Source organism: Hemitrygon akajei, chromosome 11 (genome assembly GCF_048418815.1).
Source record: "Hemitrygon akajei chromosome 11, sHemAka1.3, whole genome shotgun sequence".
In the NCBI taxonomy this organism is placed as follows: Eukaryota; Metazoa; Chordata; class Chondrichthyes; order Myliobatiformes; family Dasyatidae; genus Hemitrygon; species Hemitrygon akajei.
The window spans coordinates 135,580,018-135,604,253 of record NC_133134.1 but is presented as its reverse complement, the minus strand read 5'-3'; the positions used below and the strand labels follow the sequence as shown (position 1 = coordinate 135,604,253).

Here is a 24,236-nt window from a genome sequence, read left to right as displayed (position 1 = left end):
GGTAGGAATTTGCATGCACATTGTTGATAGTGTAATAGAAATCTTTAGGTGGTGTAGTATAAATACTAAAGTATCACCTCCTGCATAGTTTCTGGACTAATCAATCCAACTTCATGAGCTAAATTCCAGAACAGCAAAATAAATATGCCACCAAATCATCTCCAGGGTAATTATATTCCTTGGTAGACTGCTTATGTAGGTGCTCGAGTATGAGATGATTGTTCCAAACAATATAATGATCCAAAACCAGTTTTGCATATTGATTATCTATCACCAAAGCTGCGGTGTCAGGAAATGAGAAGGGGAATGGAAGAAACCCTGTGCAAAGGCATGAACTGAAGCCTCTGGGTAGGGGGTAATACTGAAGCATCTCATTCTGGCAGATGTGGAGATATGAACTTTAATTCAACTACCCACACTATCAATGTTGGGGACTAGGTTTCTTCTCTGGAAGATGAAATTTAACAACTATCCACCCTGTCAGTAAAAAGTAACTGTAAAACTCAGTCACCTGCAAAAATACACAGTGTAGATATGATTTCTCCTTTCCACAGAGAAAAACTATGTGCATGGACGACCAGTTCAAAAAACATTCAGCAACATTCACTCATTTGCATAATTTTAAAAACTTGCTTTTAAAACTGATTGACTGCCAGATTTGATGTCCATCACTAGTGGTGGGATTGGAATGACTCTGTAACATAGAAATTTGATTTCATAATGACCTTCACACCCACACAAGGAGCTATTTCTGTACGACAAGTTGCCTGATCCTAACTGCCAGTCTTCCCTGCCAGAGAAAGAACAGTAAATTGAGATGCAGATTACTGAGATGTGTGGGAAGGACTACCTGGGCCAGTTAATGTGATTGACAGGGAAGTAACAAGAGCCACATAATTGTAGGTGTTCTCTCATATATCCGCCTTTCCCTTTTAAAATGTGAAGGTTTTGGGAACTCCCTGCGCTTTCTGTCTTCATCACTTGATTGATGGAACATTGCAATGTAGAATCTACTAATAATACCTCAAATTTAAAGAGTAAAGAGAATTTCAAAAACAAAACTGACATTCTTTGCATCAAGGAAACAAATCAAAGTCTTGAAACTTTACTGAATATCAATTATTATTGAAAAAAAACATGCTTTTAACATAAGTCCCCAGGGCCAGACATGATATACCCCAGGTTGCTGTGGAAAGTGAGAGAAGAGATCGCTGGAGCAGTAGCTATGATCTTTGAATCCTCTTTGGCTGCGGGGGTGGGGGGGGGGTTACCGGAGGATTGGAGAATGGCAAATGTAGTTCCCTTGTTTAAAAAAGGTAGGGTCTGCAAACTATTGGAAAGGATTCTTAAGAATAGGATCTACGAGCATTTGGAGAAGTACAGTCTACTCAAGGATAGTCAACATGGCTTTGTGAAGGGAAGATTGTGCCTCATGAGCCTAATTGAGTTGTTTAAAGAGGTAACAAAAGAAATTGATGGGGGTAGGGTACACGTGGTCTACATGGTTTCTAGCAAGGCATTTGACAAGGTACCCCATGAGAGACTCATCCTGAAAGTCATGAAGCCTGGGATCGATGGAACCTTGGCTGTTTGGATAAAAAAATTGGCTTACAGGAAGAAAGCAGAGGGTAGTAGTGGAAGGAAAGTATTCTGCCTGGAGGTCGGTGACTAGTGGAGTGCCGCGAAGATCTGTCCCAGGACCCCTGCTCTTTGTGATTTTTATAAATGACCTGGATGAAGAGGCAGAAGGATGGGTGAGTAAGTTTGCTGATGACACAAAGATTGGAGGAGTTGTGGATGGAGCTGTAGGTTGTCGAAGGATACAAGAGGATATAGACAGGCTGCAGAGTTGGGCAGAAAAGTGGTAGATGGAGTTCAATCCAGATAAGTGTGAGATGATGCATTTTGGAAGGACAAACCAGAAGGCTGAGTACAGGTTTAATGGTCAGTTACTTAAGAGTGCGGATGAACAAAAGAACCTTGGGGTTCAAATCCATACATCCCTCAAGGTCGCTGAGCAGGTTGATAGGGTAGTTAAGAAGGCCTATGGGATGCTAGGCTTCATTAACAGGGGGATTGAGATCAAGAGTAAAGAGGTCATATTGCAACTCTACAAATCTCTGGTGAGACCGCACTTAGAGTATTGTGTTCAATTCTGGTCACCTCATTATAGGAAGGATGTGGAAGCTATGGAGAGGGTGCAGAGGAGATTTACCAGGATGTTGCCTGGATTGGAAAACAAGTCATGTGAAGCAAGGTTAGCAGAGCTGGGACTTTTCTCTTTGGAGCGTAGAAGAATGAGAGGGGACTTGATAGAGGTCTACAAGATTATGAGAGGCATAGATAGGGTGGATAGCTAGTACCTGTTTCCCAGGGCACCAATAGCAAACACCAGAGGGCATATGTACAAAGTTACGGGAGGGAGGTTTAGGGGAGACATCAGGGGTAAGTTTTTTACACAGAGGATTGTGAGTGCCTGGAATGACTTGCCAGGGACGGTGGTGGAGGCTAAAACATTAGGGGTATTTAAGAGCCTCTTGGACAGGCACATGGATGAAAGAAAAATAGAGGATTACGGGTTAGTGTGGGTTTAGTACTTTTTTTAAGGATTATATGGGTCGGCACAACATGGAGGGCCAACGGGCCTGTACTGTGCTGTAGAATTCTAGTGTTTTCTAGTGTCTAGTATCTTTTTCAAATAAATTTTAAAAAAACAACTTTTACCAGGCCTAACCTGTAAATAATGATTTACATATTCTATGTCAGTAACATACAGGTTTAGGGCAGATTTTTCCCAAATAACATGTTATTCAACTACTTAAAAGACTTCAATTTTGCAGTATTGCAGTGTTTTACTGTGTAGGAATCTTTTTATTAGGTGAAATGCAATGAGAACAGAACAGGCCTTATTGTAAAAAAAAGGCATTAACTAGAATACTAAATTTTATAGCCATACAATTCTGTTGTGATCTCATTCAATATAAGCTGATACTTGTCATTCATATGCTCTGTGGATAAGTAGCCAATACTTACTGTAATAAATTTGAACATCAGATGTGATGCTCAAATAAAACCATTTCTCTCTCTCAATCAATTGTATTTTTGAGAAAAATTGCTCTAAGATTTTGCTTCAAAGCACAGCACTTGATATAATCAACTAAAAAGTAATGACTACTTAAGTATATATCCGCAGTTTGCCCTGGTATTGTTAGGATTTCAAACTTCTGTTTGGATAAATAGTAATTAAGTACCTGTTTTCATAGGTAAGTAACAGTATCTGCTAAAAGGAATGGTTTCATTCTATAATGAATTTGTTTTACTGCACTGAACAAGGTGTGATATTTAAAAAATTCTTTTCCTTTCCTTTCACAGGGCATTTAGTAAATACTGCTTCAGAATTGATGAAGCTCGACCAAGAACAACCTCAACTCACAGAGCCATATCTTTCCAAACAAAAAAAACTAATGGTAACAGAAAACAAGTTCTCTTTCAGCATGTTTTGTTTTGGATATAAACCTTCTACTTTTCAGGTTAAGCAGATCAGTTCTGAGTCTGTCAGATTTAGCATAATTGTAGAAAGTATTTCAGAATATGACTGCATGATGGTGACTTCTACCACTGCTGTCATGGACTGATAGTCTGGCACAGGTGAGGGTGCTAACCAAGTTTATCCCTCCTATTGGTTCACTCACTTCCCTCTGAACACCCATGATTGTCAGGGTTTGGCCAGCTCATTGGTGTAACAAACCACCCTGATGATGGACATTCCTTCTACTGAGAACATCGCAGTTCATTCAGTATCCTTGCCACTTTTAAGTCTTCTTTTTTAATGTTGCCCAATATGGATGTTATCTGGACAGGAGGACTTGAGACGAACGGAGAGAATGGATAGTTTGGGGCTTTTTCCCTGGAGCATAGGAAACAGAGGGGTGACCTTACCAAGGGATATAAAATCATGACAGGCATAGGTAGGTAGGTCAGTCCTTTATCCTCCTCAAGCTAGGAGAATCTAAAACTAAAGGACATAAGTTGGTGGTGGGGTAATTTAAAGGAAACAAACATTTTCCCCCACACACAGGGTAGTAGGTTTTGTAGAGCAAAGTGCTAGAAGAAGTGGTAGAGCCAGGTGAAATTATGTTTAAAAAACATTTTGATAGGTACATGATAGAAAAGATTGAGGAATACAGGTAAGCATGTAGGATCACCTCAGGTAGGCAACTCGGCTAGCATGGATGAGGTGGGGTAAAGAGCCTGTTTCCATGCTGTCTAATTCCTTGACTCTATGAAAGAGAACATATTGAGGACACAAATTTGTAATCAATAGGAAACTTCCTTGCCCATGTTTGATCAGGTGGTAATTTATTTCATGAGTTCTGATCAATGTTGTGGCATTCCAGGGTTGCCCCCTCTGCTGGGTTTCTGTAGCCAATGGGACAGGGTGAACCCAGGATTTGTGGTAGTTATTTGCATTAAAAATGATTGTGGGGAGTTTCCACACAATTCCTTCATTTTAATTTAAATTAAAATCACTTCAGATTGGCCCCAGGTGCGACAAACCTTCAGTTACATTGTGATTGTTATATGTTTGTTTCATTTTGAACGTGAGACAGAGTCAAATTTCAAGCCCATCACTGAATCTGGCATAAAGTGAAGCAGACATTATTCCCAGCAAAATAGAATTGCATTGTCATAACAGATGCTGGAAATTCAAAGAACAACACACACAAAATGCTGGTGGAACACAGCAGGCCAGGCAGCATCTATAAGGAGAAGCACTGTCGATGTTTCGGGCCGAGACCCTTCGTGATGTGTGTGTTGTTTGCATTGTCATAAACTACTTTTACCAAAACAATAGGAAAACAAACTAACTTTCCATCAGTAATGTTAAGGATGCTAACTTGTTATATCAATTGCACTTTTTACACCTTATGGCATCAGTTCAGATTCTGAGAAATATACTGTATGGAGAAAATGTAAAAGACAGCCTAAACACGGGTTATACACAGGTACTGATTTCAGGGTCTCATATGAAAACCTCGTTGGAACAGTCCATAAATAACCTTTCATTGCACATGTCTGATGGTCTAAGTCTGTTGGATACAGATTTTTTGAATACTTTACAAAGTCAAGGAGCACAGAGAATCTGATAGCAAAATTTCATACTAGCTTGAACTTGAAATCCGTGCTATCAGGCTTGGAAAACACAGACAACTCTATGCACAGACTACGTGATGAGGTGACTAACGGTTAATGTCTCAGCTTCCATACCTGCTACAGTTGAAGCTCAGAGTACTGCCACACTCATCAAAACAGAGATAAAGCTTCCGAATCAGAACAGCCCAGAGATCCAGCCCCTTACAGAATACTAATGTACAAGTGGCACAGCGCTGTGGGTATTGTTTTTCCCTTCGGCAGTACCATCGATTGAGGATGATTTATGGCAGTAGCTCCTCAGAGCACAAACCTGATACCTTCTCTTAGGAATACATTATTTATTCTCTCTCAGCCTTTCCTTGTATTATCAGCTGAACACACTGACCACTGCCACCCACACAGGGAGGATACAGCCATGCTTGGGTCATTATGCCAAAGCTGCCAAAATTCATCCTCTTAAGCAAGTATTCCCAACCTGGGATCCCCTTGCTTAATGGCATTAGTCCATGGCATAAAAATGGTTGGGAACCTTTTATCTAGAGCCTCTGAAAATCAGGATTCCATTACCAGACGTGCTATAGCTACAGAACTGTAGGAACAGCAGCTGTAGCATGTCTACTAATGAGCACTGGAACTGTCAAGCAGTAAACACACAACACCTTCACACCTGCTTCAATGCGGTTATGTACTAGGATGAATTGGGTTGTCACTAGAGCTACAGTTATTTTCATGGATCAACCAAGGATAAAGGGAGGCAGCTTGCTGTACCTAATAAAATGGCCACTGAAGTTGCAGAATTCTGCTGTATGTTAAAAAGCAAGCATGGGTAACATAAAGCAAACGAGAAAATCTGCGAATGCTGGAAATCAGATAGCAGATCCTTTGTGCCTTGATAGTCACTCTCCCTAGTACTCCTCTCAAATGGGCCCCACTGTATCAGAGTTTGATACAGAGCTTTAAGAGTTTGCTGCAGTATATGTGTTTGACAGCATAGTTTTCACCAAATTCATGTTTTTCACCTGCATATGCATTGCACACTGGTAGCAACAGACTTCTCAATACTGACTGTCCCCCATCAATGCTTTTACTCTTTTAACATTTGAAAAAGAAAAGAACTCGTGGATTTATTCAAACACCCTTCTCAATAAAAGATTTTATTATTACTATTGGATAAGAGTAATAACGGAAAATAGCCAACTCTTTCATTAGAAATTTCTTACATCAACAGTTTGTTAGTAAACAGCTTCCGACGTGTGAGAGCATAAATGTGCTGCTTTGCCCAGTTCAACAGCCCTATCAACTAGTTGCACAATACACAGAGGTCACCCATGCCACTAGTCAAAATGAACGAAACAAGTAGTTTTGCTGTTACCGGATAAGATTGATTCGCATTAACACTCCGTCTCTTTCACATTCTCTGTAGACCAAGATACTGGACCATGATGACGTGAACAACTTGAAGAAAATTCTTACTGAATTAGGGAAAGTTTTAGATCAAGTGGAAGCAGAGCTTGAACAGAAGAAACATGAACTTGCAGGTATGACATTGTGAAAATGAAGTACTTGCCGTTAAATAATAATATGAGAATGATAAATTTTAAAATATATCTGGACAGGAAAACTGTAAAATTAATATTTACAACAGCAATTGATTGTTAAATGAATTTCAATGTATTTTAGTATTCTATATGGTAATTGTTTTAAGTGGCCAAAGTACTTCTTGGTTTTGTTTCAAAAACATAAAATACACACAATTCGCCAATCAAGTTATTTAGTGTTCTTTTAAACATAGCAAGAGGCCATGTCCTTATGAGCCCTGGTAGATGTGTAAAGACCCATTAGTGTGCTCTGCTCATCCTGTGCAACTGTGATGTCTTGCACATATAAAACCATCCCATGTAAAAGTCATGCTTTCTCCTGAGAGACACAAGAGATTGCAGATACTGGAATCTGGTGCAATAAACAAGAAGCTAGAGGAAATAAGTGGGTCAAGCAGCATCTCTGAAGGGAAGTTGACATTAGGGTCTCAAACCTAAACCATCAACTCTAGTCTCCTGGAGAACCTGAGATCTTCACCACCACAAGAGTAGGGCCTGTTTGGATTGTCTGTTGAGCAGGAGAGATTGTGGAGAGAGTTGGAGACAGGTCCTTGTAGACGTTATGCACCAGTTTTAAAAAGTGAACAGGTCCTGTTGGGAATTTTCTGCAGAGCAGGAGATTATTTGGATTATTAGTAGCTTAGCAAAGGCCAATTTTTAATAAAGTGAAGTGCAAGTGGATCGCCTAAGAAGGCTTGGGCTCAACAGGCTTCAGCAAGAATAGGTGGAGGCTAAGGGTGCTGAGTTGCTTGGAATCAGTTATTTAATTCTATAACTTAATCTTAAGAAGTTAGAGCCAAAAGTATAATAAACTAGGCAAGAAGAGACAGACAGGATGACAGTTAAAGCAGTGGAATATTCCTCCTCTAAGATGTGGAATCTCTTTTTCTATGGAAAAAAGGTTAAAGTGATGTTTAGCAAACACTTTTCAAATAGAGAATATCAGTGACTGAGAAAACAAAATAGTGCTTCTGGAAGGAATAAAGTGTTTATCAAGTGGCTACAGTGATGACTAAGTTCACCTGGCTGAAGAAGATAACTAATTATAAACAATGTTGAAGAATTACTTCAATAGAATAGATAAAGGCTGTGTTTATAGAGATAATTATCACAGAAAGTTGACTCCATATCTAAAGGTCACAAAATCAGAGAATAACACAGAAATGGTGTTTGATTTAGGTTATTGGGGGACCTCTGTGGAGATGGGTATAAGTAAGAGGTGGGAACCATTAACAATTATTTTTTTGTACTAAAAGATGAATCACAACTGAAGACAGCCTCCTCAAGCTCAATAATAAAAAAGTGATGACACAAAAGACTGTAGATGTGGGAGACTGAAGCAGCACGCAAGCAACCGGGGAGCTCGGTAGAAAAGCAGAACTGGAAAGATTGATCTGTTATGTTATGTTGGTTATAGAATGATTTACAAGACCTTAGAGAGAAGAAAGTGCACTGCAATCATGCAGAATAACTTAAATCTCACCCTTTCAAAGTGTAAATTAACTAAAAGACATAGACCATCTATTATGGTTGAATCTGAACAGCTGACATTACTACAGTTTATATTCTGATGACAAAATTGTCATGATTTTGTTTGATAAATAAAACAGATGTTTATTAAATTTAGTAACTGTGAATGCTGTTCATGATGGTTTGATTGTGCATTTTACACTGGTATTGTAGAGCTGACTTGATGGACCAAATGGCCTAATTCTGCTCCTATATTTTATGGTCTTATAATGCATTCCAACCTGACAAACGACAAAGGGTCTCGGCCCGAAACGTCGACAGCGCTTCTCCCTATAGATGCTGCCTAGCCTGCTGTGTTCTACCAGCATTTTGTGTGTGTTGCCAAATGAGTAATCTGCATTCTTCCACCATGATTCACTCATTTCAGGATTTTTTCTTGAACAATCTCAGCTAACTCCATTTGGCAATTATTTAGATTTAAATGAGTTTCTCAGTATTATATATGTGCCATTCCAAAACAAGTTAGGGTCAATGCTAGAAAATATGCTTGATTTGTTTATTTAGCATCATCTTTAAAAATGTTACTTTATGTTCAGATGTTGCCATATGAAATAAGTGGATTGTAATATTTTAGTTTGAAAGGCAAGATTTCTTGCAATAATTCATATCCCTTTGTGTTCTAGGCCAGAAGTGCGAAACCTGGTTGTGTGGATCAGATTTTACCTTAGCTGATATATCCCTTGGAGCAACGTTACATCGCCTCAGGTTCCTGGGGCTTGCAAAAAAGTACTGGGGAAATGCAGATCGACCCAATTTGCAAGCATATTTTGAGAGAGTGCAGAAACGTACTGCATTTCGAAAGGTTTTAGGAGACATACACACCACATTGCTGTCAGCTGTTTTACCTAATGCTTTCCGCCTTGTGAAAAGAAAACCACCTTCTTTCTTTGGTGCCTCATTTTTAATGGGAACCCTAGGCGGAATGGGATATTTTGCTTATTGGTATCTCAAGAAAAAGTACATGTAACAATAGTAAGTGTAATTCTGTGGCCTATGTAATGTGTGATATTATGGAATGTTTTAAAATATGTGAATAATTTCACTAGGTGAATTCTGTAGTACTGTTAACATTCCATGCAGTAGGATGGTATATTATACAGCACATATATAATTTTACTGCTGTTTCTTTTAAAAAAAAATTGTTTTGATTTTCCATGCAAACATCAGGCCAGCACTTCACTAAACTTCATAAGTACCACCAATTAGCCAATCAAGCGACAATTAGTAAATTGCATTGTATATTCCCATTCTAAAATCTAGAAATCCAGCCAAGTCCTGCCCTATGGACAGAATTTAGATATAAACAGGCTGCAGTGAGTTGGACTGAAATTAAAATTTCCAATAGGCACATTAAGTTACTCTGTTCATTGCGTGACCAAATATATCCAAGACCACACTGGAAACATCTTACTTCTCACACTTAAGTTTACTTTGATGGGTGTTAATGGATCACCTTCCATCTACTACAGACCAACATCTTTCATTAAACCATTCAATGAATTGTGAACTCAATTCGTACTGGAAAATGATGAAGCCGTCATTCATGAATGAACAAAATAAAGTGCACTTATTTGACTTAAAATGAAAAGATAAATTTAGTTTAAAAACACTAAATATGATTCCCACTCAAAATTTTTGAGCATCACTTTATCTTTCAGACAGAAGTTACACACCTGTACTCTGGCCTCTTGCAGTCTGTGTTTATTTTTAGAGGGAGCTGACAATCAAAGTGTTTTGTTCAGCTTTCCTTTTCTGCAGGATTTGTTTTCACTTGGTAGCTATCATTGCCTTCCAGCCAACACCTCTTGTGTGTTGGTTACTTACCATTGTTTGTTTTTATGCTGTAATTTGCTAAATTAATGTGTAGTTTCTTCAGGAAGGTTTACATACAATATATTCTCCTTTATTTTAAACATCCTTCATATTTTACCTGCTTAATCCCTGCAATGCCCACCCACTCTCCTTTCGAAAGCAATAACTGATACTGGGTACAGTTTTGGTGTATAAACTAAACAGTAAACCTGTAGTAAACCTTACCAAAGTGTTCAAACATGAGTCCATCACAGCCAAGTTTGATCATACTTTCATTTTCATTGTCCAGGTATAACAAAGAGAAACAGAAACAAAGAGTGAATAGTCCAGAGCTACAATGGTCACGTGTTGAGTAACCATTACCACAACAGAAAACTAGTTACAATATAAATCTACTAACTTGAGATTTCAATATCATACTCAAAGTGTATTCACTTAATTTAGGAATTGAATCAATTGATTCAATTAGGTCAATTGATTCTCTTTAAAGTTTAAAAATTGACAAGGAATTATCATGTGTCCAATTGGTGTCTTCTACATAATAAAGTATTTTTTGTAATGTAAGGTAAGATACAGTAATAATAATTCACAATTACCCCATTCAATGAGTCCAGTTAGTTTTCTAGCTACATTTTTGAAAAAAACATTTACCTCATGCATATAAGGCAAGAATTTATTGGTTCTAACTCCATTTTAGGGTTCTAAAAAATTCAATCATAACATCCATTGTGGAAGATTAACTTGCCAGTACATGAATGAAGTTCAAAGAAACCTGTGTCTGACCCACTGAGTTCTCCAGCTCCTTTGTATGTTGTTCCAGATTTCCAGTATCTGCAGCATCATGTGCAACAATTAACAGAAAGCTGGTTGCTGGTATTCTATCACTCTTGAATTATTTTTAAATTGACATACACCACAGAAATAGGCACCCAGAGTATCAGACATGTAGATTCATAAGCAATCATGAAGCCAGAACTAAAGTGTCTGACCTGCTGAGTTCCTCCAACACTTTGTGTGTGTATCCTTAAAACTTACTTTCAAATTTTAGACTAGCTTTGTTCATTCATAAATAACAACTTAAAAACGATTATAATTTTATTTCAGATTTGTTTTACCATCCAAAAGTTGCTGAATATTTACATGAAAGAGAAATGGCATCCCTATAATTTTCTTAATGAAAAAGCCTGAAGACTCATTATGTCAAAGTATAACTTTTGGATGAAGTTGATTGGTATTGTAACACTCAACACATTTACTTTGCTTTAGTTAAGCGTCCAATCAGTGCACTGTTGCAATCACACTTTCAAAAGCTGTGTTTATGTTCAACTAGATCATAATTAACATCACTAATGAAATGAGCCTTCACTGGATGGATCAACATGGTGCTGCAGAGGGGTTACATTGCCGATAATCCTAGTATAGGGACAAAATGACTGTTGAGAAAAAAAGCAGCTCTTAATTTAATTAGGTCCTGATTAGAATAACTGCATTGCTAATAGTGATTGAATTTTAATTTCGGGCGATAAGCTGAAATCTTACAAACCAATAAATAAATATTGGTGGATGTACAGCATTTGCCATTTATAAGGCAGAAACAGAACAACAATTCTGTGCAGGGTATGGAACAGTGAACCACTGAAGTGATCTCAAAACCTTCTTCTCTAAATTGATCTCTAACAAGATGCATTGCAAACCACAGAACAGAAGTGTGTCTGTAATATGGTATTGATACACCATGGAGGATCAAAGACCTTGTATTCTGTTTACATCAGGAATCCAAGCTTCCTGACCACAAATCAGCCTTAAGACATACACAGTCAAAATGGATCCCACTTCAACCATTTTTGAAATACCATATGCTTGTTAAGGTAGTAAACTTACTTTAAAAGAAATCAGAAATGAAACTAATCAGTGTCTTGATTCAGTAGGGTTTATGTAAATTGGTAGATTGCCAGTTCCAATTTCTCCTTCCATGGGACAAAACTGCAATCTGTAGAAATATATTAATTTCATTTATCTAAGTCCCCATCGTCATGAATATGCAATAGTGTATTTATGGAGATTTGAATCAGAATCTAGTTTATTACCAACACATTTGTCATGAAATTCATTGATATCATATGATAGAACTCCAGTTTTAAAGTATCTTACCCTGAAAGAAATATGTTGTTTTCTTAAGAGGGCAGACATGTCAGGAACAAATATATTAAGTGAAGTGCTGAGGTTCAGATATACATTCTAAGACTTGATGTAATTTCATTGGGACAGCTCTCTTCCAGCATACCAACGACAAAAGGTTTTCAGGTATTTAAAAAAGACAAGAGAAAGGCTGAATAACGAGCAATATAAAATATTAGACAATAATCTTTACTAGTTATTGTGGCAAGTCACTAGAGTTAGCAATAATACTAGGCTGCATTTTATGGGATAATTTGCCTGTTCATCAGAAGCAGTGTTACAGATAATCAGGTTTACTGTATGATCAATGTGGAGTAATGGTAAAATGTTGACACACAAGAACAGCTGAAGGGTTAGTGTGATATATACTTTAATTACATTATGATTTAGCTTTATTCATACCTGATTTTGAGAAACCATTGTGTTAGCTGCTTGCATGCAATTTATTTATATCCAGGGTTTCTTAAGAAATGAAAAGTCACTGTGAGTAAATTCCAACCATTAATTTTACCCGAGTAAAGCTACACTCAAATGTTTCACAACTATTGAAATGAGTTTTGCTGTGGTTATATTTCACCAACATGATAAAATTATAATATCAGATGCTTCAGAAAAGGTTTACAACTCACAGCTAAGAAATACATTTTTATTAATCTATTTTTGAAAGTTAACACATACTTTAAAAGTATCTTCAAAACTTAGATGTTGAATGCATATTATAAAGACCCAGATTTTGCACTCAGCATTGAAACAATACTTGCAGCTTAGCTCTTCTGATGTCTACAATATGGGCTTTAGGTTTTCTGATGTAGGTGCCGTCAGACATCAGTTCAAGGGATAGCAAGTGTCCAGCAAAAGTGATTTCATCAAACAACCAATCATTGCAATCAGGATGAAAAAAAATCATTTTTAACTAATGAAAATGTGAATTAATGACCTCAAATATGTATATAAGGTAGACGCAGAAATACTATCACATTAAAAAAAAAATCAATTGAATTTTGAAAATACCTGAAGTAAACACAGGTAAAAATAGGTTATTAAAACACAAATAAGCAACTTTTCTGGTTTAATATGCCATTACAAAATAGTTACATCACTTGCATTCTAAAGTGAGCAATTATTAATAGATAGGTTTTATAACTCTCAGATCGCCAAATTCCTCTTACTGGTGAAAAGCTCAAAACAGCTCAGCCTGTGGATGAGCCTGGCAACGCTGATAATTCATTCTGAATGCTCTCACTTCACTACTCGTGTGCCCTCCAGAAATTTCTGTCAGTTAGTGCAATGGTGGTAAATGTAGTCCTGCCACCTACAGAATCCAGACCCGAGTAGCATACACTAACTAAATGCAGATTTTAGTCATGCTTTCTTCGTAACGTGTAGGGAAAACTGCAGCAAATGTCCTTCTCATTAATTCTGTCTGAGTAAAATCAACCTTAAAGTAATAAGATGTATTGAGAAGCTGAACAAAATAGCATTGTCCTGAAACCAGAGTAATCTGCAGAACAGTCCAAGCTCTGACAGAATTCCGTTCCGAAGAACCTTTCATCAACTGCACTGAGTGAACAAAAACAACGCGCGGGAGAGAATCACGGACGAGGGAGCGAACAGTCACAGAAATGGCAACTGTCGTTGGGTAAACAAATGAGTCCGCTCAGTGCGACTGGGTCCGACCCAGCCACCAGCTGTTGCAGCTGTTGGAATGGTCGGGGTGAAGCGCAGGAGAAAGAAAACATGCTGAAATGACCCATTCCCATCAGGCAGATGTCCCACAGCAGGTGGTAAAACCAACCTCATCTATCTTGCCGGTCCCCGAATGCCATTTGTATGTATGAGATGTAAATTGGATTTCACAATCTGGAAAGGAGCTGAATGCATTTCTAATGTTGGTATGTGCCAAGGAAAATAATTTCACCGGCACTGCTGTTGATGCTCAGTTCAAAAGGTAAAGGAAAACAGATGATCTACGTTTTACTAAAAAAAATTGTTAATGTCATTCCACTCTTTAAAAAGGGGTGGGGGGGGGGGGAGGCAAAAGAAAGGAAATTATAGTCCAATTAGCCTGACTTCAGGTGGTTAGGAAAATGTCCCATTATTAAGACGAGGTTTAGGGTACTGTTGGCAAATGATTTTTTTGTTAATTTGGCCTACTTATAGGATTATTTAATACCTGTCTGTGTTGATTATGTTTATATAATTTGATATACCGTATTTCATTACATGTTATTTTATATAATGTTTGTCTTTACTAATGACTTTTAATTTTCTCATATTGATTCATTTTTACAATCTATGTAAAGCACTTTGAGCCTGCGTCTTAACATATGAAAGGTGCTATATAAATAAAGTTATTATGATTATTATTATTATCAATAGGCCAAAGTCAGCATAGTTTCCTTCTGGGGAAATCTTGCCTGACAAATCCGTTGGAATTCTTTGAGGAAGTGACAGGCAGGATAGACGAAGGAGAGTCAGTGGATGCTGCTCACTTTGATTTTCAGAAGACCTTTGACAGGGTGTCAGACTAGGCTGCTAAATGTGATAAGAATCCATGGTATTACAGGAAAGATACTAACTAAAATGGACAGAAGATTGACTGATTGGCAGAAGGCAAAACTGGGAATAAAGGGTGCTTTTTCTGATTGGCTGCAGGTGACTAGTGATATTCTGCAGGGGTTGATGTTAGGACTGCTTCTTTTCACACTTTATGTCAATGATTTGAATGATGGAATTGTTGACTTTGTGGCCAAGTTTACAGACGATACAAAGATAGCTGGAGGAGCAGGAAATGTGAGGAAGCAGGTAGTTTTGAGGAAGTAGAAAGGCTACAGAAGGACTTAGACATTTTGGGAGAAAGGGCAAAGAAGTGGCAGAGGAAATATAGTGTAGGGAAGTGTACTGTATGTCATGCACTTTGGTAGAACAAATAAAGGCACAGACACTTTTTTAAGTCAAGAGAAAATTCAAAAATCAGAGGCACAATAGGACTTGGAAATCCTTATGCAAAGTTCCCTAAAAGTTAACTTAAAAGTTGAATCGGTGGTAAAGAGAGCAAATGAAATGTTACCATTCATTTGCGGAGGACTAGAATACAAGAGCAAGGGTGTAATACTGAAGCTTTATAAGGCATTGGTCAGACCGCTCTTCAAGTATTGTGGCAACACACACAAAATGCTGTTGGAATGCAGCAGGCCAGGCAGCATCTATAGGAAGAAGCACTGTCGACGTTTCGGGCTGAAATCCTTCGTCAGGCCCGAAACATCGACAGTGCTTCTCCCTATAGATGCTGCCTGGCCTGCTGCATTCCACCAGCATTTTGTGTGTGTTGCTTGAATTTCCAGCATCTGCAGATTTCCTCGTGTTTGCCCTTCAAGTATTGTGAGCAGTTTCGGGCCCCTAATCTAAGAAAAGATAAACTGGGATTGTAGAGAGTCCAGAGGAGGTTCACACGAATGATTGCGGAATGAAAGAGTATCAGGAGAGTTTGATGACTCTGGGCCTATACTCACTAGAGTTTACAAGAATGAGGGGGGAGTCTTATTGAAGCCTGCTGAATATTGAAAGGCCTAGATAGACCAGATGTGGTCATGATATTTCCATAAAACATAGGAGTAGAGCAAGGTCAGTTGTCCTAACCATTCTGCACCACCATTTCTTCTTGGCTGATAAAATTTTACTCTCAGTTCCAATCTTCTGCCTCCCCACACCCCCCTCCCCCAATATCCTTTCAGTCAGAATCTATCAACCTCTGCCTTAAACACACAAAGACTCAGCCTCCACAGCTGCCTCTGGCAAAGAATTCCACAGATTCACCACACTCTGGCTAAAGAAATTCCTTCTTATCTCCATTTTAAAGGGATGCCCCTCCATTCTGAGGCTGTGTCCTCTGGTCTTAGACTCTCCCAACGTAGGAAACATCTGCTCCACATCCACTCTCTCACTGCCTTTCACCACTTGATATGTTTCAATAAGGTCACCCCAATTTGTACTCAGGTGAATACAGGCCCAGAGCTATCAACCACTCTTCATATGACAAGCACTTCAATCTTGGAATCTTTTTCATGAACCTCCTTTGAACCGTCTCCAGTTTCAGCACATCCTTTCTAAGATAAGAGGCCCAAAATTGCACACAATACTCAACATGAGGCCTCATCAGTGCTTTATTAAGTCTCTACATTACATCCTTGCTTTTATTTTCTAGTCCTCTTGAAATGAATGCTAACATCACATTTGCCTTCCTCATCACAGACTCAACCTGCAAGTTAACTTCTAGGGAATCTTGCACAAGGACTCCCAATTCCCTTTGCGCCACAGTCTTTTGCATTTTCACTCCATTTAGAATATAGTCAACCCTTTCATTTCTTCTACCATAGTGCATGACCATATATTTCCCAACACTGTATTCCATCTGGCATTTCTTTGCCCATTCTTCTAATCTGTTTAATCCTTCTGTAGCCTCTCTAATTCCTCAAAACTACCTGACCTCCATCTACCTTCACGTTGTCTGCAAACTTTGCAACAAAGCCATCAATTCCATCATCTAAATCATTAACACTGAACGTAAAAAGAATTGGTCCCAACACAGACCCCTGTGGAACACCACTAGTCACTAGCAGCCAAACAGGAAAAGGCTCCCTTTATTTCCACTCTTTGTCTCCTGCCAAGTAGCTACTGCTTTATCCTTGCTAGAATCTTTCCTATAATACCAGGGGCTTGTAATTTGTTAAGCAGCCTCACGTGTGGCACCTTGTCAAAGACCTTCTGAAAACCCAAGTGCACAACATCAATCGATTCTCATTTGTCTATTCTGTTTGTTATTTCTTCAAAGAATTCCAACAGATTTTCAGGCAAGATTTTCCCTCAAGAAATCCATGCCTGTTTTATCATGTGCCTCCAAGTACCCTGAAACCACATCCTTAACAAGACTCCAACATCTTCCCAACCAATGAAGTCAATAACTGGCCTATAATCTCCTTTCTCCTGCCTCTCTCCCTTCTTGAAAAGTGGAGTGACATTTGTAATTTTTCAGTGTTCTGGAACCATTCCAGAAACTGATGATTCTTAAAAGGTCATTACTGATGCCTCCACAATCTCTTCACCTAACTCTTTCAGAACCCTGGAGTGTACACCATCTGGTCCAGGTGAATTATCTACCTTCAGACCTTTCAGTTTCCCAAAGAGCCACATCTCTAGTAATGATAGATTCACACACCGACACCTAGAACTTACACCATACTGTTAGTGTCTTCCACAGTGAAATCTGATGCAAAATACTTACCGTACTCAGTTTATCCGCCATTTCTTTGTCCCCAACATTACCTCTCCAGCATCGTTTTCCATTGGTCTGATATCCTCTCTTGCCTTTCTTTTATAATTTATGTAACTGAAGAAAACTTTTGGTATCCTCTTTAATATTGTCTAACTTATTTTTGTATGCCATCTTTACTTTTAATGACTTTTTAAATTACCTTCTATTGGTTTTAAAAGGCTTCCCAATCCTCTAACTTCCCACAAAATTTTGCTCTATTATATGCCCTGTCTTTGGCTTTTATGCTGGCTTTGACTTCTCTTGATAGCCATGGTTGTTTCATCTTGCCTTTAGAATACTTCTTCCTCTTTAGGATGTATATATTCTATGGCTTCCAGAAATTCCAACCATTGCTGCTCTGCCATCACCCTTGCCAGTGTTCTTTTCCAGTCAATTCGGGCCAACTCCTCCCTCATACCTCTGTAGTCCCCTTGACTCCACTGTAATACTGATAGATACGATTTTTGCTTCTCCTTCTCAAACTTCAGGGTGAATTTAATTATATTATGATCACTTACCCCAAAGGATTCTTCTACTTTAAGCTCTCTAATGACTTCTGATTATTTGTACAACACCCAATCCAGAATAGCTGATCCCCTAGTGGGCTCAACCTCGAGCTGCTCTAAAAAGCCATCTCGTAGATTTTCTAGAAAATCACCCACTTGGAATCGAGCAGCAACCTGATTTTCCCAATCTATCTGCATATTGAAATCTCCCATAAATATTGTAACATTGTCCTTTTGACATGCATTTTCAATCTCCTGTTGTAATTTGTAGGCTGCATCCTCACTACTGTTCGGTGGTCTGTGTTCAACTCCCATCAGGGTCTTCTTACCTTTGCTGTTCCTTAGCACTTATCCACAATGAGTCAACACCTTCCAACCCTATGTCACTTCTTTCTAATGATTTGATTTCATATTTTTACCAGCAGGACAATGCTGCCCCCTCCGCCTTCCGACCTGTCCTTTCACTACAATGTGTATCCTTGGGCAATAAGCTCCACAGCTATAAGATTCTTTCCACCATAATTCAGCAATGCCTATGACATCATATATGCCAATCTGTAACTATGCTACAAGTTCGCCTACCTTCTTCTGTAAATTGTGCACATTGAAATATAACAACTCCAGTCCTGTATTCACTCTTTTCGATTCTGGTTCATCTTTTACCTTGCAACTCATCCTGTTGACTGAAATTTTGCCTAATTAACAAGCTCTCCTCACTACATATTGCCTCTGTTTGTAAACCAACTACTTCATTCTCATCAGTATCACTCAGGTTCTCATCCCCTGCCAAATTAGTTTAAACCCTCCCGAACAAATCTAGCCAACCTGCCCACAGGGATATTGGATCCCCTTGAATTCAGGTGTAACCCATCCATTTTGTACAGGTCGTAGCTTCCCCAGAAGAGATCCTAATGATCCATGTATCTGAACCCCTGCCCCCTGCATCAGTTCTGCAGCCACGCATTCATCTGCCAAATCATCCTTTTCTTACCCTCACTGGCACATGGCACGTGCAGAAATCCAGAAATTACCTTCCTGGAGGTCCTGTTTCTCAACTTTCTACCTAGCTCCCTAAAATGTCTCTTCAGAACCTCCTCAGTTGTCTACTGATGTCATTGAAGCCAATATATACCAAGGCTTCTGGCTGCTCACCCTCACCCTTGTATTTCACTTGCTTCTTCTGCCAGTCAACCAGTTATTTGTCTCCTACAAACTAGGTGTGATTACTTCCCTGTAGCTCCTGGTTATCAACTCCTTATTCTCCCATATGAGTCAAAGGTCTTTGAACTGCATCTCCAGTTCCTCAAAACATTCTCACAGGAGATACAGATCAGTGAACTTAGTGCAGATGTGTTTATCTGGGAGACTGGAAGTCTCCCGAACTTTCCACATCGCACACACAGTAGAAAACACTGCCCCTGGAGCCATTCTCACAACATCACTATGCCCTAATGGATAAGGATGAACAGATAAGAACAGAAAGAGAGAAGCATGCCAAATACTTAAACTCTCCCATGCTTGATCTTGGCTAAGCCTGATGAGCCAAGGCCATTGGCACGCTCAAAAGAATGGCTGCTCCACTTGCACCTGTGCTATTTTTATTGGCCCTTTCTAATGAATCCTCGTAGATTGGTCAATCCTCAGCTCCGAGAAACTGCCGCAAAGCTCTGCCTTTAAAATCTCATTCGCTGTCCTGGTTGAAAGCTAGCTCTTTTTATGCATCCCTGACGTCAATTGTCCAACTCCTATAGTGGTTTATTCTAGGACCGGGGCACAGCCTCAGGATAGATGTGATAGCCCTTTAGAACAGGGTTGAGGAGGAATTCCTTTAGCCATTGGGTAGCGGATCTGTGGAATTCATTGCCACAGATGGTTGTGGAGGTCAAGTCATTGAGTATATTTAAGGTGGAGGTTGTTAAATTCTTGATTAGTCACAGTGTCAAAGGTTATGGAAAGAAGGCAAGAGAATGGGGTTGAGAGGGATAATAAATCAGCCATGATGGAATGCTGGAGCAGACTCAATGTGACAAATGGCCTCATTCTGTTGCTATGTCTTATGGTCTCTCCCAATACTACTGTTATTATTGTTTGTATTACACACTTAGAAATTTAATTTGCATATGACCTACAAAATTATTTCACTTAATTGACAGTGACTTGTCATATAAAACTATTTCAACTTTATCATGCTGATTAATTTGCTAAAGCAAACAAGTTAAGGAGTAAAATGCCACATGAAATCCACAGTCTAAAATCTTGAGGTTGTGCCTTGTGGCTCCTTTAAAGTTAATCACAATTTGCTTCTAATTTACTTTGAGCTAAATAATAATATTAATTGTATTCAAAGGCAAAGCTACATAGGTGGTCAGATACTGCCATTTAGATACCACCACAAAAAGCAATGTGTGTATTTTACAGTGAATGGAGCTGAACTAATTTCTTCTACATAAACATCAACGATTTCATTCCATGACAAATACTTAATGGCATTTTGTTGGTTAGTTGCTCAAGAAGATGCATGCATAATTTAAAAATTAAACCAGAATATATGCCAATGCAATGAAACAATATCAAGCCAAGATAGTTTTACATGGTCACCTTCTGGGGTGGGGGGGGGGGGGGGGAGATGGCAAGGCAGGGGTTAAATCATCCACAAAAACAAGCACACCGAAATATCAAATTGTTCAAGGTTAATTATGGTCATTGACATTTAAAAAAAACTATTTTTGTTGCAATTCCTTTTGTTTACAGTCACATTACATTAGCCAGTTGTCTTAAATAACCAACTATGCTCTTCAAAGCCTAATGGTGAAAAACCATTCCGCAATACTCTTGGGGAGAAAGTTTTAAAGAACCAGTACCATGTGGGTGAAGAAATCTCATCTTTGGCATGAATGACTGTTCCCTTATTTTGAGACTGTGACTGACCCTTAATTCAAGACACCCCTACCAGAGGAATTATCATTCCTGTATTTATCACGTCAAGCCCATAAGGATTTTGTACTGCATACTGGTATTTCAATGAGATCACCTCTCTTTCTAAACTCAAGAATGTATAAAGCTACTTTGTTTAATCTATTTTATTAAGACACGTCTCCCATTCCAGGAATCAATGTGATAAACTTTGTTGGACCCCCTCTATCGCAAGTAACCAGACTATAAACAATACTTCCAGTGCAACATCATCAGGTTTCATCATAATTGAAGTCTTTACTCTTTCACTCAAACATTTTTTCAATTAAGACTAACTGTGTTCTTAATTACTTGCTGTACGTGCACATTAACTTTCAGTGGGAGCGCACAATGATTTCCAGATTACTCAGAATCCAACATCTTCCAGTCTCCCACCTTTAAAAAAAACTCCTCTATTGTTTTCTACCAAAGTGGATGACCTAATTTTTCCACAAAGTATGCTGTTTGCCCCATTATCACCTATTAAATGAGCCTATTTATGTCCCCACTGCTAAAAAAAATTTATTCTGCATCCTCCTGACACACCACACTAACACCCAGTTTTATATCATTGACATATTTGGATTACGTTATAGTAGATCTCCCTTATCCAAATCATTGATAGAGATTATGAACAGCTGTGGTCCAGCAATACATTCCATTCAAAACAGGCTTCCACCACAAATATGACCAACTGATTCCTCCCATTTCCTGTCAGTCAATTAGGCCCAAAACCATGGCAGTATATTCCCTCCAATGGAAGACTTCTAGAAGTTCTAATACTTCATATCCATTAGTTCACCATTGTCTGTTCTACTCGTCATAACCTTAATAAATTATCACAGATGAATCAGACATGATTTTCCTTTCATAAATCCTATTGATTTTCCAGGTGACTTACTACAACTTACTCAATAATAGGGCAAATTCTAAAAAACAAGTGTGAAGTGTTTAATTTTGGTAGGCCAAATTTGAAGACAGAATATGAATTAATGGTAAGACTCTTGGCAGTATGCAGGATCAGAGAGATCTTGGGGTCCATGTCCACAGGACGCTCAAAGCTGCTGCGCAGGTTGACAGAAGGCATATGGTGTGTTAGTCTTCATCAAACATGGGACTAAGTTCAAGAGCTGTGAATTAACGTTACAGCTATATAAGACCTTAGTTAGACCCCACTTGGAGTACTGTATTCAGATCTGGTCACCTCACTACAGGAAGGATGTGGATGCTGTAGAGTGAGTGCAGAGGAGGTTTACAGGGATGTTGTCTGCATTGGAGAGCATGCGTTATGAGAATAGGTTGAGTGAACTTAGTCTTTTCTCCTTGGAGCAATGGAGGATGAGAAGTGACCTGATAGAGATGATGAGAGGCATTGATCATGTGGATAGCCAGAGGCTTTTCCCCAAGGCTGAAATGGCTAACATGAGGAGGCAGAGTTTTAAGGTGTTTGGAAGTAGGTACAAGGGGGATGTCAGAGATAAGCTTTTCCCACAAAGTAGTGGGTGCATGAAATGCCCTGCCAGCGATGGTGGTCGAGGCAGATACAATAGGGTCTTTTAAGAGACTCTCAGATAGGTACATGGAGCTCAGAAAAAGAGGGCTATGCAGTAGGGTAATTTTAAGCAGTTTCTAGAGTAGGTTACATGGTCAGCACAACATTGTGGGCTGAAGGCCTGTAATGTGCTGTAGATTTCTATGTTTCTATGTTTTTACTCTTAAGCAACAGCTTAGAAACTTCACCAAGTGACTCCCCAGTTGAGTCAAGGACAAAAAAAAAACTGCACAAATAAAATATCTGTAGATTTCAGAACAGGAGAAAAAGTAACAGTATTGTGAGCAATTCCCCAATTGGACATCCCTGCCACCATAATAGGAAGAAAGCATTAAATAAAATAATGGAGCATTGAAATGGTGAAAATACTTGTGAGAAAAAGAATAGCCAAAATGTCTATGAGACCATAAGATATAGGAGCTGAAGTAGGCCATTTGGCCCATCGAGTCTGCTCTGCTATTCAATCATGGGCTGATCCAATTCTTACAGTCATCCCCACTCCCCTGCCTTCTCCCCATACACTTTGATGCCCTGGATAATCAAGAACCTATCTATCTCTGCCTTAAATGCACTTGGCCTCCACAGCTGTTGGTGGCAACAAATTCCACAGATTTACCTCTCTCCAACTAAAATAATTTCTCCACATCTCAGTTCTAAATGGACGTCCTTCAATCCTGAAGTCGTGCTCTCTTGTCCTAGACTCCCCTACCATGGGAAATAACTTTGCTATATCTAATCTGTTCAGGCCTTTTAACATTCAAAAATGTAATGTCATGTGTCATTACAAAAAAAAACCAAGACTTCCAATATGTATAAAGAAGTTTTAAAAAATTAATTAAACATTTTATTAAAAAGCAATAAAGTAGGCAGGTGATTTCCAAGTTACTTCCTGCATCAAGTAGATGAATGAAGTAGGTCTACATATAGCTGCAGGTATGAAGAGTTCTTATTTCTTTTAAGGGTAACTTCTAAAGCAAGTAACTAATACGTATATTAAAGAAATCTCCTCCAACTGACTGAAACCACATTAAATGTCCCCAGGAGAGTTAGAACATGTCTGACGTAAGGGTGCATGGGTTGAATAACTTAATAGCTAAATATAGAATCTGCAAAGTCTATGTTTGAGGCTTGACAACAAATGAAATGAGACACAAGAGATAAAGTTATGTAGGATAGTACATAAAATGTTTAAATGAAAACCTGTAGGTGAAAAAATAACACAGTAAAGATCCTAGGCCTACAGTTGGAGAATATAGCCATTAATATGAAGCTATAGTTGTAATGGCTTAATGGCATGAACTCTTAATTTTCCAATCTTCTGGTAACCCGTACTCCTTGTGTTACCATCCCCCGCCTCTGGTCCACCTCCAGTCCTCCCATTTCTGTTCTTTTTTCCATTCCCTACCTCCAGCACCAATTTATTAGATTCCTTCTGTACCTAATAAAGTGGCCACTGAGTATTAGTCTGTCATCCTCTGCTGCTGTAGCCCATCCACTTCAAGGTTCGACATGTTGTGCATTCAGAGATGCACTGCTGCACACCACTGTTATTCCACATGGCTATTTGAGTAACTGTCACTTTCGTGTCAGCTTGGGCCAGTCTGGCCATTCCCATCTGACCTCTCTCAATAACAAGGTATTTT

The 24,236-nt window shown here is 38.8% G+C and overlaps 1 protein-coding gene across 6 annotated transcripts in view; it reads left to right on the top strand.

Annotated features, from left to right (window-relative positions):
- The window catches only part of gdap1l1 (ganglioside induced differentiation associated protein 1-like 1), a 126,854-nt gene extending 117,224 nt beyond the window's left edge, over positions 1-9,630 (top strand). For all 6 annotated transcript variants that reach the window (XM_073061746.1, XM_073061748.1, XM_073061744.1 and 3 more), the window contains 3 exons: positions 3,373-3,467; positions 6,578-6,692; positions 8,906-9,630. In XM_073061746.1, the coding sequence (XP_072917847.1) occupies positions 3,373-3,467; positions 6,578-6,692; positions 8,906-9,249 (554 nt within the window). In that variant the 3' untranslated portion in view covers positions 9,250-9,630. The remainder of the gene's footprint in view (positions 1-3,372; positions 3,468-6,577; positions 6,693-8,905) is intronic.
- The last annotated feature ends 14,606 nt before the right edge of the window (positions 9,631-24,236 follow it).